At 45.0% G+C, this 17776-nt stretch overlaps 1 protein-coding gene across 1 annotated transcript in view; it reads left to right on the plus strand.

Moving 5' to 3' along the window:
- The window catches only part of LOC144798879 (phospholipid-transporting ATPase IK-like), a 441858-nt gene that overhangs the window by 403844 nt on the left and 20238 nt on the right, over positions 1-17776 (plus strand). The window contains exon 26 of the mRNA XM_078669971.1: positions 4652-4790. Within this exon, the coding sequence (XP_078526097.1) occupies positions 4652-4790 (139 nt within the window). The remainder of the gene's footprint in view (positions 1-4651; positions 4791-17776) is intronic.

Here is a 17776-nt window from a genome sequence, read left to right on the forward strand (position 1 = left end):
CCCCACAAATCCTGAACTCCATCCTACCCGAGCAGTGGCAGGCACACTTCCAGAACCTGTATAATCATACAGGTGAAACAAATCGCGATGAAGGGCAGAGGCTAAAGCTAACTGCACGGCTAGAGATTAACCTGGTAGAAGTAGAAGGGGCAATTCTGGGGCTTACTAAAAACAAAGCACCTGGCCCAGACGGCATACCCCCGACCTCTACCTCAGCAATGTGGAACTGTGGGCTCCGATTCTCACGAGGGTCTTGAATGCGGCAGTAGAGGCAGGTCTCCCGGGCTCTTGGTCTTCGGAAACGATTGTACCAACTTCTAAGAAAGGGAACCGGGATGACCCCCAATGCTATCGCCCAATATCCCTTATTGATGTCACGGCGAAGGTGTTGGGTCGCGTCATCCTTAAACGCCTCTCAGAATGGGCAGATAACAACCAACAAATAACAGACATCCAATATGGGTTCAGGGAAGGAAGGTCAACCACGGATCAGTGCCTGAACCTATACCTCTTGACTGCAAAGTACACCATAGCCAGCAAGGAGGCGGTCTATCTAGGGTTCATGGATCTCTCTGCGGCCTTCGATCACGTGAATAGGGAGAAACTATGGGCCCTGATGATAGACCCAGGGGTGGAACCAGACCTAGTTGACATCCTTAAGGCTCTACATTGGAACACATCAGCGTCTGTCCACTATAACCAAGATGGAAGCAAGACCCAACCATTTCCATGCACGAGCGGAGTGCGGCAGGGCTGCATTTGAGCTCCATTTTTGTTCTCTTTGTATATCAACAACCTGGATAGGGAACTTTGTAAACTTGGAGTGGATTCCCCGCAAATTGGCTCCCGCCCTATTCCCGTCCTGCTTTACGCAGATGACGCGGTGTTGTTAGCCCGAACACCGCGGGGGCTCCAGAGGCTGATTGATGGCTTTGTAAGTTTTATGGCCACACTTGATCTGTCAGCAAATCTGGACAAGTCACATGTTATGCTAGCGGGGGCAAGACCAAATAAGAAATTTGTTTTTAAGATTGGCCCCCATAAAATAGGCCTGGTCCAGTCCTTCCCTTACCTAGGGGTACTTTTTGATGGGCTCCTAAAGTTTAAATCCCTGGTAGACAAACATGCTGCAAAATTGGTGGCCTCAACAGGGGCTATAATGAGATATGGAAGAAGACTGGGTAGATGGTCCCCTGACCAAGTGATGAATCTGTACAGATCAATATGCCGCGCAAAGGCAGCCTATGGGTCGGAAGTTTGGGGCTTCGCAAACACACACCAGGTCCAAGCAGAAGAAAATAAGTTTTTTAGAAGGATCTTGAATGTACCACAAAGTACCCCATCTTATATTATACACGAGGAATTGGGAGAATCCTACATTGAAGACCAAATTAAGATCAGGCCGCTCCTGGCATGGGTTAAAATCTGGTCCAACCCCGAGGCCGGACTGAGCAGACAAATCATCAAAGACTGCCTGAATCGTGACAAAGGGAGTTCCATCCCATGGATAAAATATGTAAAAGACACCTTAGAGGCCATTGGATGTAAGAACTTTTTTACCGTGCCTGAAGCCCTTAACGCCCAGAACAAGACAATGGTCAAAAAACTGTTTGGGGAATGGACAACCATGGGTAGGGGGGTTACAGAAGAGCGTAAATCCACGATTGTGTCTTACAGAGTATTGAAAACGGAAAGTGGAATGGAACCCTATTTATCAGTGATTCATATTGCACAGGACAGATTTTATATGACCCGTTTTAGATTTAATATGTTGCACCATTTACTGTCTGTTCCCTCTGGTTTTACTTTAACGGTGGAGCAGAAGGGTACCTGCGGCTGCGACAATAGGTCTCCGCAGGATACCCTTCACTTTGTACTGTTATGCCCATTTTATTCATCCCCCAGACGCAAGTTGCTAGTGGGAATTCTGAAACTAGCTAAATTTACACATGGCAAAGTAGCCCTATTGTTTCTGCAGAAGGCCTCAGATGCTTACACATTGTCTTGTATATTGATTTTTATTAAGGTGGCAATGAGATTAAGGAATACGAGAGAAATAAATGATTGTAATACCCTGCAAATGGAGACCGGACATTAGGAAACCCTCGATATGTACGAATGTAACGGTTTTTATCTTTTAATGTGGTTTTTAAATGATTTTTATGTACTTTTATGGTATCTTTCGAAGTGCCGAATAAAGAATTTTGACTATGGCTATGACTAGTTATATCTTTTCATATAAAACTCTTATGGTCCATTTTCATATATGACTCTTATTGTCCACAACACTTCTAAATCATAATACACAACAATCAGCAACACATTGTAACTTATAACTATTAAGTTCCCATAAGAAATATCTGCTACTAGGGTTGCCCAACACCGGCATTGTACAGACAAAAAAACAAACATCACCAAATGAGCAGGCATGGAATAACTGAATATATCTGTCACTCGTTTACTGGACAGTTTTGGAGGACTTTAATATAGTCCAATGACTGCAGGTCACAAATGTCCATGCAATCTGACAGCTTCTTTCACATCTCACATGGACACTTAGGGGCCCATTAGGATGGCGGGCGAATCACCCCCGCCGGGCCAGCGGTTGTCACTGCTGGCCCGGCTGGGGCGATCCACCTGCCATCCACACCTCAAAGACCCCCCGCCATATTAGAATGGCTGGGGAGTCCGCGGCGGAAGGAAAGACCATCTGCCGCTTTTCCGCCAGTCAACTCGTCGACCGGGCATAAAACATGCATAATGCCAGACTCCGCCATCCATATTATGATGACAGCGGAAAGCAGCCCTTCCATGGTGGCATTGCCACCATGGAGAGGCATTTGGTCGTTGCTGTAGAGGGCCCGTAACGGGCCCCCAGGGTGTTGGGGGCCGGGGTACCCCCCCTGCATTGGCATGGACAAGGTGGCAGGCACTGCACAGTGCATTCCCAGCATTGTGGCAGGCGGTGCTGTGAGCTCCGCCCACCACAATGATGGGAATGGGGGATGCCACCGCCAGGGTGGCGGTGGCATCCTAATTGCAGGTGTCGGTCCCGCATTCCGTCCGCCGCCATCGTAATAATGCCCAAAGATATGGGATGATAAAAATGCTCATCCCTACAGAGCTCTCCATTTCTCTCCCTCTCCAGCCATGCCAGCTCAAGACCACAACTATACACAAAATCTCAGGTTGAATAACCTGGTGTGGTAACCAACTAACCAGACTATGTCATATCAAATACAATAAAGGTACCTGAAAAGCTGTTCCAAACTCAGAGCACTCTGAAAACTATAAAACTGTGTGTCTATCTCTTACACTTCATCATCCAACACACTGCTATGCGGTGTGTACTCTAATAAGATAAACACATCTTGGTAGTCATAACGCACAACATAGAAACCCTTCCCACGTAAGATCAAAACAAAGACATCTTTCCAACAACACACCCCACATGATGTAGCATGCTGTTTTTGTAAGCAAGAGCTTCTGCACCCTACATAGGAGTAGATAGTGTTATATAAATTCTGCAATAAAATACAAAATAGAGGTGCTACAGATATGGGGTGGTGCTCTGGGATAGGAAAGCTTTGATATAAGCCAGTGACTTTGGAAGAAAAGGATACACTGGGTGTTTTGGGAGAGGAGCAGTGCACAGAATAAAGTAAATCCTTTGGGATAACCAATTCACTTTCTGTTAAAAGTTGTATTTTGGTGTTAGAAAGTAGCATTGCTAGATGAGAGAGACATTTTTGTGGATCTAAGAGCTATTGCATTGGCAGAGTCTAGAGTACAAAATGGCGGGATTAGGGAATTATTTTAATTACGAAAGTGAAAACAAGGTTTCCTGATGTAGATAACGATTACTCAGTAAGTTTGTTTGGTATGTATTAGATTAGATGTGCTTTAGATTTTGTCACAAAAGTACCAGAGTTATCAAACAAGCAAATGAGGAGATCTTTGCCAGATCTAGAGGATGAACAATGCTTTCGGAGAGCTGATACTGCCAGGCAAATTGTGCCTTCTCATCTTTCAAAGGGCAGTGTTAAAGCTTCTACTTAGTTCTCTACTACCTTGTAGACCAATCACAGCAGCTGAGTAACAATTGTCTAACACATTTGATGGTGGAATACAGAAATACCTCAAAACAGTTTATCCCTCAATGCTGCCAATCCTGTTGTACTTTTAACGGAGTATGGGGCCGCATATATCTCAAGGGAAGCATTATGCACTAAGCAAAAATCACTCCCTTTCAAGGAAGCTCGGTAATACAGTTGCAAGAACAGTGTTCGTCTCTTTGCTTGGATTTAAGTGAAAATCTCCATCCCTCATGTAAGAAAACCACATTTTCCAAATAATGACTAACAAACCCATAACCTTAATTTTTTTCGGGGTTCACGAGGTTGGACGAGACGTGTCTGTTTCGTGGATATGTGGTTGAGATCAGGAGAAGTTTTGTAACTCTCCCTGATTTAAAAACAGCAGAGTTCGGACAAATAATAAAACACTGTAGTAAACGTTTCCTCTTAATGGGGCCGGGGTAACAGATTTCTTTATTTTCAGTACAGTCTGTGGTACTCCACTGAAATAATAACAAATGGCTCTCCTTTGTTTTGCTTCTGCTTAACACCACTCCCCTGCTTCTCACCTCCAGATCATCCTTGATATTTCCTATTGGACTGCGGTATCTAGCCTTGCTGTCCTGATCAGTCCACTGCTGTATTTCCTTGTCTCCCTAATGACGCAAAGCTTTCCACTTTTCAAGGCGGCTCCGGACATGTTTAGATTTCCAGGTAAGGAAAAAGTCAATGTTTGAAATCATTGTTCGAATGTGGTTTACTAAAGCCCGGGTACATTTTTATTTGGAAGTTTTTCCTGATGGGACTCATGCGACACATTGCTTATTTCAGCTCTGAGCGGCCTGTGGTGCCCATAAGAAACGCCAGGCTTTCCCTCTCTTCAGTGATGTATGTTTATCAAGGCATCTAGCTCTTTCTTACGCCAATGTCTGAAAAATACTCAAACTTTTTCGAATCAATCGCTTACTGCTTGTTGCCACTGTATTTTCCCAGACATGTGAAATGTAACGACAGTGGCTTTAGCACATTATGCAGTTTTATAATTTACCTGTGTTCATCATATTAGAAATCTGCCGATTTAGTTGGCCTTACTTACATACATAAACAAAATGGAATCCACTCTGGTAGTGGTAGTGATCCCTACAATGGTGGGGAGCACACAGTGTTGTTTTGAATACCCCTCACACACCAACAGGCCCCTTGGTGTCATGCTTCATCATTGGGATCTTCGCACCCCTCTACGGGATGCGGCGTGCTGCGACTCACGACTACGTAGGAGCACTGAAAGTGAACTATGTGTTGGTGTGTGTGAGAGGAGAAGAGTGTGAGTGGTGAAGTGGTGGAAAGTGATGGTTAAAAGATACCTGGCTCGTAGGAGAAAAAATAAAAAGTTTTTATTAGGCCCTCGGCTGGTATCATTAAAAGGGTGCAGGGTGAGGTTGTCTGTTACATATTAGGGTACGTCAACCTCAAAAGTGCGTCGACATGTTTCGGAGTGTAGGGACTCCTTCTTCAGGACGAGGATATGCACAACTATCCTCACCTTACTCACATGGGATGTAGATGTAAAAGTGTACTCTACAAAAATTAAAAAGGTGAAATGTACCTATTAGTGTTATTGCGAATAAAGTCTGTTGCGCCTGATAGAGCAAGCATCGCATCGCGACTTGCTCGAGTCAAGAACCTCGCCCGTGTGTAATAAATTAATAAATTGTACGTCTTACTAATCTTTTATTTTTCATATTCGAACAAAGGTAGAGGAAGCTTGCATACGTGTATTTCTAATACAACTAATAAATGTCTTTAAAATGGCCGCTGCTTAGTAGATGGCTTCTGCGCATGCGTCAGTCACACTCACGTGTCCTGACGTAGTTATAAATTTTGGAGGGAAAGGGTGCGCATGCGTAATACACAGCTTTTGCAATAACGTGGTACTGCTCGTGCAGTTGCTCTTGTGAGTGTGTATATGTTGCTAACATTTAAACTGCATAGTATATTTTTATAATGATAAGTTTGAAGTACAAGACCAATGATGTGTTTACATACATTTATTTCTATGTATTAATTTGTTCTCGCTTACTTTTCATATACCGCGGGAAATGGGGGTCTGACTGAGCCGGGAACCATCTTGAAGGTCCCTTCTGCGCAGGTCATGAAGTCTGGGGAAGTTCAGCCTCGAACAGTGGAACTCAGCCAGCTGGCAGAGATGGGCAAGATGCTCCTGAGCAAATGACCTGCGACCCAGCAGGACGGAGTCATGTGTGCCCATATTGAAACAATTGTATTCTCTTCATTGTATTCCACTGGACTTTCGCATGAGAACCCCAATCTCGCTAGGCGGTACCCAGAAATGCAAAGTAGGCCTCCAAATAGTCTACTCTGATTGGTGTGTTACCCAAAGCCTACCTTAGGATCAATCCAAAATGAGGGATTCTGACACTTTGCAACATTGGGGGGTGGTACACCGTCCCAGAACAGTATAACTACCCTGGGTTTACCTAGGGAAATTGTCCGACTTGTCTGGTTTAGCTGAACTGTCACTGACCCAACGCACTCAATAGGTGACTGAAGATACAGAGTACTGCGGAACACTCTGTCCGAAATCGACCATAGACTAAGGTTTTACTAAACCTTAAAGTGCTGGCGGAGCACTTTGCTGGGAGTTCGCTGATCCAATCGGGGTCTTGATCGATAGCTGCAGAGAGGGTGGAGCGCAGGCGTTGCTTCCGAACTGCGGGTGCTGGTCCTGTCCTGAGGGTCCTGTCCGAGAGGTCCTGTCCTGATTCCTAATCTGAGGGTTTCCTGTCCTGTCCTGGGTGTCCATTCTGCACCTGCTGTCCTTTGAGGGGTATCCTTCCTTGAGGGTTTCCTGTCCTTAACTGACCCGTGGCCAGGGTTTGGTTTTCACACCAGTCTAGGTAAATATTACTCCGAATCTCCTGAAACTGCACCTTTCTATATTTCTGTCTTTTGCTTTAATAAAGACATACCTTTGCATATGTTAATTTTCCATACTTTTGCCGCAACCATTGAATCATAAAGTCATTTGCATTTTATTTCAAACGTGTTCCTATGTTGCCTTACCTGTTAGAAATTATATTTTGCATTGCAGTTTGTCATTTCCTGATATGGTCCAGAACCTCCCTACTTAAATTATCTAAAGCACTTTTGCCTTAAAGCATAGCGTGTCACTCTCTACAGACTCTCCTATAGAGATAAATGTCCCGAACTCATGTCTTATTCCCTTGAAATAATTCTAGAATACTAGTCCTAATCAAAGCCTATCCCATCTTTAGTAATTCATCTGAAACGTTCTAATTCCTGATCCTTCATTTAAGTGTGTCCGGATTCCATTAGTCTATAAATGGTTGCACTGACTTATTTCCTATTCAGCTATGTACTTTCTGTTATTCTGATTATTGATTGCTTAATTACTGTGAATTTGATTATTTCTGAAATTTACTAAATTAGATAAAGACTTTAAAACTTCCAGTTGTCCGTGGTCATTTTACATAGGTATTGAATAGTATTTTGGTTGGGTTTGTATTTTGCTGCCTTTCCTTTTACAGCTAGCTCCCTGATCCATGGTGGTCATAGGTACCCGTGTCGGTGGATGGTAAGTCGGGTACGCTGAAGAATAACGAAGGGAACTCACAAATATCTGATAGCAGAGCGTGAGGTCATCTGATCAATGTATATGGTGATTTGAAATATATGGGCCCGAAGACAGAAGTGGCGAAATTATTGGTCAGGTGACCCGCGCGCTCTATCAGTATTTTCTGGTAAGCAGAGGATGGTTAGGGAATAGTTAAAGGTTAGGTAGGACTAGTTAGGCTAAGTCAAGTCGGTAGCTGCTAGTATATTGATGCTGCTATAAGAGCGGCCATTTCGAGGGACCTGATCAATCTCTTGAGAATGCGCTGTGTTTGAAATTTATGAATTGTTTCAAAATTGTTATTCTTGTTCTTATATTGTTATATGTATTAATCCATGCGTATGTAAAACGTGCTGTTCAGTGTTGTCAGAACTCCCCGGGGAATTGAATAGGCAAGTGGTGAATAGAATCCATTGCCTTGAGGTCGCAGGCTCAAGGAAAGTTAGGTGCAGGTTAGGTAAAACCAGGAAGCACTAACTAGGGTTTTTCGGAATACATGTGTGAATAAATGTTAGTAACGAGGTTCATTGGCAAAATTCCCTTAGTGGCGTAACCTAATAAGGGTCACATCGGAAGAGTAGCAGGTTCATCGGAGCTTGGGTGAAAGCAAAGGGGTCCGCTGGGAAACCTTAGACTCGGATATATCCCGGAAAAGAGTGGAAGGGTCTAGGGAAGTAACAGGTTCACTGATGCTAGAGTGAAGGGTAGGCGGAAGAGATCTACCCGCAGCGTGTGAAAAGTAAATGGAAGTAGTTTACTTGCAGTAAAAGAAATCTTTCCTGTTTAGACACTTGAGCACTGTGGCGAATGTGTATTCGTTGTTAAATATACCAAGCACTAGCACTTTAGAAAGAAAGAAAGTTTCCGTTACCTTGTGAAGGGAGGGAGTCAGTCGCGAAGCGTCTCTGACGTCACGCCGCGCTGGGATTGGTAGATACAGCGGGCGGGTAGCGAGGCTGGAATTGTGAAGGAGGGGTGAGCGCCGAAGCGTGAGAACTGTCTCGCGAAAAAGGCCGCGCACCCATTGGCCGAAAATATTTGAACGCGTGCACCCATTGGTCGCACGGAATTGCAAAAAGCATTCTGATTGGAGGTAATTTGTAAACAAAGTTAAGCGTATAAATCGTATGTGGCACTCGTATTCTCCAGAAACTAGACCCGATCCAAGAAACCAAGGGTTTGAAAGGGATCAGTGGAAAGCTAATAGATACGATATTATGTACGGAACTAAGAGAAAAATGTCCATTGTAAAGAAGGTAAAGAATTACTTTAAAAAGGACAAGCCGATTAAAACTAGAGAGGGCATTGTTATTCCACCACCAAATACTCCCGCCTCTTTCATGATGTTTGACAGAGGGTACAATACGTGTGTGTGGTTAGAAAATTGGGTGAAGTACACGGAAGACGACGGAATAATGGCCTTTCCGTTAGAAGGTACCTTTAATGGTAGAATCCTATTCAATTTAAGAACCCGAATGAATGAATTACATCCCAGACCAAGACTAACGCAGTATGAGGCATTAGAGGAGTGGGAGATTGAGGCTTTCCAAAGAGAGAAGCCCCGAATGGACAAAGGGCTGACAAAGTATTACCCAAAACTGAGGCAAGAATCCCGAGATAAAAAGATGAAACAATGGAGACAGAGCATGATTGTTGAAGGACTGTTTCCCATGATCCCAGCAGAAGATCCTCCTGGGGGGGGGGGGGAAGAACAGAAAAGACTAAACATTGGGGGCCCCTGGGAGAGTCAGATGACGAATTGTTAGATGACATGTGCATGAGAAGTCCGCCTCCTGTTGAATGTTGAAATATGACAAATGCATACCTTCTTGAATCATTGAAAGGAAGGCCTACACCAGCTGAATAAACAAGCTTTGGTGGTTCAAACCCGAGCCCTGGCACCTCATTTTTTCATTAATACAGTTGTCCTGCCAGGACCCGTAGGACAAACCCCCCCCCCTATTTACAGTCCTTATAATGAGGGACACCGACCTTCGAGTGCAGGAGATATTCCCCGGAGACCCCTACAAAGGGAAGAGGTCAGGTCCGCAAGTGTAGGAGGGGATTACATAATTCCTCCTTATACTGAGAATCTAGGACCCATAGAACCCAGAAGTATTTACCCCAGGAGACCGGTAGGTGGAGAGACAGGATATTCATGTGAAGGAGAGTTTTTCCCTCGTCCCCCTTATGGAGGAGAGGTGAGGTCCGTAGGTTCAGGAATGCCGTTATTACAGCCCCAGAATGAGGAAGATCCAAGAATCCTAGGCACAGGAAGTCGGTTTCCGAAGCCTAACTATGGCGGAGGGCCGAGTGAGACTCATCCCACAGCCCCGAGTTATGCTCCCATTCTGACCCCGCAGGTGTTACATGGAAACTCCTTGGACAGGTTATTAGAAGAGAAAGAGCGAGAAGCGCTGGGGAATCAGCGAGCTGAAATAATACGGAAAATGTCACAGCTAAATGCAAGTCCTGAAGCCTTGACGATCCCAGTAACAATCGGACCGGTGGTTCCGCTGTATGGGGACCGTCAAGGGACTCCAAAAACTCCCGTAATTACCCCTGTCATTGCACCGACCAGACCAGAACCCTTAATTATAGATGATCAGACCAGTGAGTGCGAGTCGGAGGTCTCGCTGCTAGACCTGCCCATTAGAAAGACTGAGAAAAGGATCCCGAAGCCGCACACGTTTAGTACGAGGGCAATTCAGATGGAATCGACCTCGGGTACTAGGAGTGTCACATTGGTGACTCCGGAAGAAATCGAAAGATGGAGTCAGGAATTGGAAAAGCAAACGTCCCCAACGAAACCTTTAGATCTTTACAAACTGAGAATAGAAATAGAGGAATTGATGGCAGGAAACGTAGGATTAGACAGATTAAATACCTACTCCGAAGACGAAATGCTGTTTATCTGCAAAAGTCTCACCCGAAATACCCGAGTACTTCATGAAAAACTGACAGACACTGCTGCTAGCATGGGTATAGATATTTCAAGATCGAAACCACTGCAAAAACCCTATAGAGCAGATTTCTCAGACAAAGATTTGGAAAACTTGAATGCTTCAGGAAAGAAAGCACAGGTCAAGGAACTATTGTCAGTATTGCAAAAATGGGGAGATGTGGAAAGGTGGAAAGCTTGATGGGTCAAGAAAAAGGACGAGGCCAGGTCTAGGCAGGCAACTCCCGAATTTTTGCTAAAAGAAGCTGAAAAACCAGAGCAGTTATGCCCTATGCGCGAAGTACCAGGTGGGAAATATGTGCACGTTCCATGGTCCAGACAGGATATTGTGTCCTTTACTAACGATTTCCCCAAATTGCGCGTAAAACCAGTAGACTGGTACCGGCAGGTGGAAAGGTTCGTAAAAGTGCAAAAATGCCTGTGGAAAGACCTGGATGGGTTTTTCGACATTGTGGTCCCGGTAGATCTGTGGACCGAGTGTAAAATAGCCATAGCTTGGCCTAGTGAAGAATACCCGAGAGATGGCAACACAGGGGAACCATCGAAAGAAGTGATGAAAAAATATGAACAAGTAATTCAGCATTTGAAAATAAAAGTGCCAGCAAAGGAAACTGATTGGACCAAGATAGATAGAACAACACAGGAAAGAGACGAGACAGTGCACTCCTTTTATGAAAGGCTGTTGCAGGTGTTCAAAACATACAGCGGTATAGACAACATCGAGATGAAGGATATGACACATTTTATTTACAGGTTTGTAAATGGTTTGAGACCCGAAATTTGTCAGTGGATAAAAGATAACAAAATCTGTTGGCATACTAAAAAGATGGATGAGGTCCTACGGTACGCAAAGTACTGTGAGGACGAGATGGCAGAAAAGAAAAAGGCTCTCAAGGAGAAGGTTATGTGGGCTCAAGTGAAGCTCGCAGAACAGCAGGAAAAACAATTGAGTAAAATGGCCAAAACTACTCAGAACCAAGGTCCTGGGGGTGGGGGAGGAGGCAAGCCCCAGCCCAAAATGAGCAGGGAGGAGGCAATGAAGAAATTTCCCTGCCACCAGTGCGGGGAAATTGGACACTGGCGAAACGAGTGTCCCTATTTGCAGGATGATAACGCCCAAACACCTGATTTAATTCCACAGACGCAGAAAGAAAGACCAAGAAAGACCCAACCACAGGTAAAAACGATTCAGTTGCCCCGAGCACCAAAGCAAGTATTTAAGGGAAAGTCCACGCAGGGTGATGACGTAGAGGTCTGGGAAAGCAATGAGAACAGAAATACAGCAACTTCGCAGTATTTACTAAACAATACCTTCCTTTGTGATGACCAGTACTGACGGGGCCTGAGAGGGGAGGACGAGGAGTGCGTACTTGGCGCCTCCTTGCCGGTAGACCAGTCCGGACCATACATTGAAGGAAAGGTTGACGGAAATGATGTCACTTTTCTGTTGGACACTGGCGCTACCCGTTCTACTGTGAGAACAGTGGACGTTCCAAACCTACCCCTCTCGGGAGAAGCCAACCAAGTAGTGGGTGTATCTAATCAATTGATTAGTACTCCTGTTACCGAGCCCATGGAGATCTCAATTGGAAACTTTAAGGAAATGCATAGATTTGTCGTTTGTGACACCAGTCCAGTAAACTTACTGGGACGTGATTTGCTGTGCAAAATGAATTGTACCATCTTTTGCACACCAAAGGGCGTCGAAATTCAGACCCCAGAAGAAGATGGCATTTATAAATTAATGTTAATCAGACCGGACTCAGAAATTAAACGAATGACTATGCAGGATTTGCCCAAAGAACTCCAAGAAACAGTGAAGACAGAGGTATGGGACTTTACCGGAAAAGATGTAGGATTAATGAAAAACGTAGACCCCATACAGATAGCCATCAAGGACAATGCAGTCTATCCTAATACTAAACCCTACAGAATGAATGCAGAAGTGAGAGCAGGGGTTGCCCTGGAAATACAGAAATTATTAGAAGGAAACATCATACAGGAAGTAATGAGTAGCCCATGCAACTCACCGATTATGGGCATCAAAAAGCCTAGTGGCAAGTACAGAGTAGTGCAGGACCTGAGAAAGGTAAACAAGATAGTGATTCCTTGCTGCCCAATTGTCCCGAACCCAGCAGTGATTCTGTATCAGATTCCCTGGGACGCTGAGTGGTTCACTGTGATAGACCTATGTCATGCATTCTTTTCCATTCCCTTGCATCCAGACAGCAAATTTCTTTTCTCATTTGCCTTCAACAGTCCCGTGTATGTCTGGAACAGGGTCCCCCAAGGGTACACAGAGAGCCCCTCTATCTTTAATCAGATCTTGAAAAAATGCTTGGAAACTTTGGTCTTACCTGGAAATTCTGTCTTGGTGCAATACATTGACGACCTCTTGGTGGCGTCCAAAAGTCATAGGGACTGTGTGATTGACACCATTGCCCTACTGAATCACCTGAGTGAAAAGGGACCTAAAGTGGCCCCTGAAAAATTACAGCTCTGTGCAAAATCAGTGAAATATCTGGGGCACCAGATAGAGAAAGGCATCAGGAAAGTAACGTCAGAAAGAGTGAGAATAATTCAAAAGATGCAGTTACCCCGTACTCAGAAAGAAATCAGAATGTTCCTTGGAGTGATAGGATACTGCAGGCAATGGATTCTGGGATTTGCAGTCCTAGCTAGGCCCTTGATAAAAATGACCAAGAGAGGAGCACCGGATGTCGTAGAATGGGATGAGGAAAGCTTAACAGCCTTCACCAAATTGCGAGATTGTCTGTGTACAGCCCCTGCGTTGGGAATGCCAGACTATTCCAAGGAATTTGCCCTGTTCTGTGACACTCGCGATAATTGCGCGTTGTCAGTCCTAACACAAGAACATGGCACAACCAGAAGGCCTGTGGCATATTTCTCTGCCACCCTGGATCCAGTGGCTGCTGGATTACCAGGATGTCTGAAAGCAGTAGCTGCTACTTGCACAAGTTTAGAGCAGAGTGAATCCATTGTCATGGGACATCCTGTAACTGTGTATGTTCCACATGGAGTGGTAATTTTGTTAACAAGAACGAAAACTCAGTATCTCACCCCTAGTCGGCTGACTAAATACGAGAGGATTCTCGTGGGTGCTGCAAATATAACAATTGTCAGGTGCAACATTCTGAACCCCGCCACTCTGCTTCCCAATTCAATGGATATGGAAGATGGGGAGGAAAATGAGCATAACTGCATTGATTTAACAGAATTTAGCACAAAGCCACGCCCAGACATTAAAGAAACACCTTTGCCTAAACATGACTTGGAATTTTTTGTGGATGGTTCATGCCTAAGACATGAATAAGGAGACTACCGCATAGGCAGCACTCAGGCCGTTGTGAAGGGAAGCGTTATGTCCTTGTCATTGTCTGCCTATTTTCAAAGTGGGTGGAAGCTTACCCTACTCCCCAAAGTGACGCACTGACAGTAGCAAAGTGTTTACTGAAAGAACTGATACCTAGGTTCGGGGTTCCAGTCACTATTGAATCAGATAGAGGCCGACATTTTCAGAATGATGTGATCGACCAACTCTGTAAGGCATTTGGGATCTCGCAAAAACTCCACTGTGCATATCATCCAGAGGCTTCTGGAGTGGTGGAACAAATAAACGGGACTATCAAAACAAGACTAGCGAAATTGTGTGATGCATCTGGCATGACCTGGGTAAAGGCCCTGCCTCTGGTTCTGATGGGACTCCGAAGTATTCCAGACCGAAAGACAGGCCTGAGCCCTCATGAAATCTTGATGGGAAGAGTAATGAGACAAGCATGGGTACCAGGAAGCAAACTGTTGAGTATTACTGATGATTTGGTGCTTGAATACTGCAAGAGATTAGGTGACCAAGTGCGTTATATCTCTCGCCAGATCGGAGTAGACGCCGTCGCCAATCCAGCTTGTCTCCTTTCTGGTGAAGAATTGGCTTGGTAGTTTGGTCTGCCCTGTTCCCATGATGCACTGGGCCAGGGACAGACTAATTTGCATATAGCCAGGTTCTGAGCTGGGATGGGGCAGTGAGATAAATAACGGTGATGGATCAAGCCCTGATCTTTGGACTGGGTAAGAGTGGTCTGCTTAATTCAGACACTCTGTTCATCACCACCCCCTTTTCTGTATCGTTTTTGGCCACTATAGGTGTGGCAGGGTATACTCAGACATGAGTCCCTTTCTCACTGCTCCATCAGGATTCAAGCAAGCCGGGCCGAAGAGGCTGAAATGCCAGAAACCGGTCCCCGGTAGCTTGTCTCCTTTCTGGTGAAGAATTGGCTTGGTAGTTTGGTCTGCCCTGTTCCCATGATGCACTGGGCCAGGGACAGACTAATTTGCATATAGCCAGGTTCTGAGCTGGGATGGGGCAGTGAGATAAATAACGGTGATGGATCAAGCCCTGATCTTTGGACTGGGTAAGAGTGGTCTGCTTAATTCAGACACTCTGTTCATCACCACCCCCTTTTCTGTATCGTTTTTGGCCACTATAGGTGTGGCAGGGTATACTCAGACATGAGTCCCTTTCTCACTGCTCCATCAGGATTCAAGCAAGCCGGGCCGAAGAGGCTGAAATGCCAGAAACCGGTCCCCGGTAGCTTGTCTCCTTTCTGGTGAAGAATTGGCTTGGTAGTATGGTCTGCCCTGTTCCCATGATGCACTGGGCCAGGGACAGACTAATTTGCATATAGCCAGGTTCTGAGCTGGGATGGGGCAGTGAGATAAATAACGGTGATGGATCAAGCCCTGATCTTTGGACTGGGTAAGAGTGGTCTGCTTAATTCAGACACTCTGTTCATCACCACCCCCTTTTCTGTATCGTTTTTGGCCACTATAGGTGTGGCAGGGTATACTCAGACATGAGTCCCTTTCTCACTGCTCCATCAGGATTCAAGCAAGCCGGGCCGAAGAGGCTGAAATGCCAGAAACCGGTCCCCGGTAGCTTGTCTCCTTTCTGGTGAAGAATTGGCTTGGTAGTTTGGTCTGCCCTGTTCCCATGATGCACTGGGCCAGGGACAGACTAATTTGCATATAGCCAGGTTCTGAGCTGGGATGGGGCAGTGAGATAAATAACGGTGATGGATCAAGCCCTGATCTTTGGACTGGGTAAGAGTGGTCTGCTTAATTCAGACACTCTGTTCATCACCACCCCCTTTTCTGTATCGTCGCCAATCCAACGACTCCTCTCCACAAACTGGTTCCCGGAGACTGGGTCAAAATAAAGAAGCATACTCGGTCGAGCTGCCTGGAACCGAGGTGGGGAGAGAAGCGACAAGTGATCCTGGTAACGACCACAGCAGTAAATTGTGCCGGTGTTCCCCATTGGATCCACGCCAGCCACACTCAGAAGGTACAACCCGACAAAGCGCCTGGAGAAGAAGACGGTCCAGCAGAGGGGCCTGCAGAAGCAAGACCAGAAGTAACTGACGACGTACAGCCCAGTACCAGTCAAGCTGAGGGGTCCGCAGGCGTTGGTCCAGGAGTAGTTGATGACGAGCTACCAAGAGTCCAGACTGCTGAAGGGTTCCCAAAGGTTGGTCCAGAAGTAGCTGATGACGAGCTGACAAGCATATGGCCAGATGAGTGGATACCATTGATTGACCTTACCGAAGACCCCATCAGAACCAGCGAACGAATTTTGAAAGGTAGAGAGTGGAATAGAGAGGAAAAGCAAGGCACAGGCGAAGAACCTCAGACTCTTGAGATTCACATCAAAACTGAGGAAGGAGAAGGTCAGACAGGGACAGAACAAGTGATCGATACTCCTCCACTAACTCCTGATATCGAAAAGGGACAGATCAGACCTAGTAAAGAGATTCGAGCGGAAGAAACACAAGAGAACGAAGTGCTTGAACAGGATCAGATAGGATTAGGAGAAAGTGTTCAGGAAACAGAAACAGAGACATTTGAAAAGCAAAAACAAAATTCTCCTGAACAAGGCCAGATTAGTAACCAGGCAGAAGAAATATATGCAAGTCCTGGAACTAGTGAGACAGGAAGGGAAATAGAAGAAGCAGAATTGCCACAAACTAATGAAAATAAAAGGGCAAGAGAAGAGAACGAGGTCTCGGTACCAACTAAAAGACTTAAGAAAAGAAAGCACATTGAGCCTGGATACATAAAGAAATTGAGACTGAGAATAAAAACAGTAGAAGAAAAACGTGCAGAAGAAAGAAGAAGTGCTCGCATAGCAGAACAACCAGAAGATACTTCCAAGAGAAGGAGTGATCGAATAAAAAGACAAAACAAAAAGTACAAGTCTCCTGAATGGACGCTCGTTTTAGAAGAATTTGAAGATCTTGATATAACTGACGAGAGCGACGGAGAACCAGTCGCTGAGTACTCTGCCGAAGAAGAAGACGAGCCACCGTGAATTTGCACAAAGTAAGCTACTGGTGTAAAGACACAAAGAGGGGTCGAGAAACTTCTTCTGAGCCAAAATGTCTGATTCAAACGTGAATGGTAGACCTAGTTGCAGTCGTTGCAAAACATGCTGCAAGGTATGTGTATGTAGTATAGTTATACTGATATTAATTTGGATAGGACTAACAGTTTTCATTCCTTTTGCGGTGAGCAAAAATACTAATATTGACCCTACTGAGATTGTAAATACTGAGACTGAAGAACTAACAACACAAAGTGTAGCAATACATGAGAGAGCACTCAGACAAACAAAACGAGACCTAGAAGCATCAGATGAGGGAGGACTACATTATCATGGAGTAAAGAATAGAACACATTTAAATGTTTTCGCAAACTTGTTAATACACTATGTAGAGACTATGGAAATTGAAGATTGCTATGTCTGCATGAAGCTACCTACCTCTGTAGCTGAAGGCGTGACATACCATCACCTGCCCCTGACCTATGGAATTTCCTGTAGCATTTTAGCTAGCTTATTTTACAAAAGAGGACCGTTACAGTACTATTACTCAAACAATGACGTGATCTTTTCTGAACTCCCTATACGTGGGAACTTGAATCCTGTACATACTAAAAGTGACGTTACTCGCTATATGGGCGAATACTTCCTGACTATAGGTAATATAGACATAGGTGACGCACACAGAG

Source organism: Lissotriton helveticus, chromosome 12 (assembly GCF_964261635.1).
Source record: "Lissotriton helveticus chromosome 12, aLisHel1.1, whole genome shotgun sequence".
Classification (NCBI taxonomy): Eukaryota; Metazoa; Chordata; class Amphibia; order Caudata; family Salamandridae; genus Lissotriton; species Lissotriton helveticus.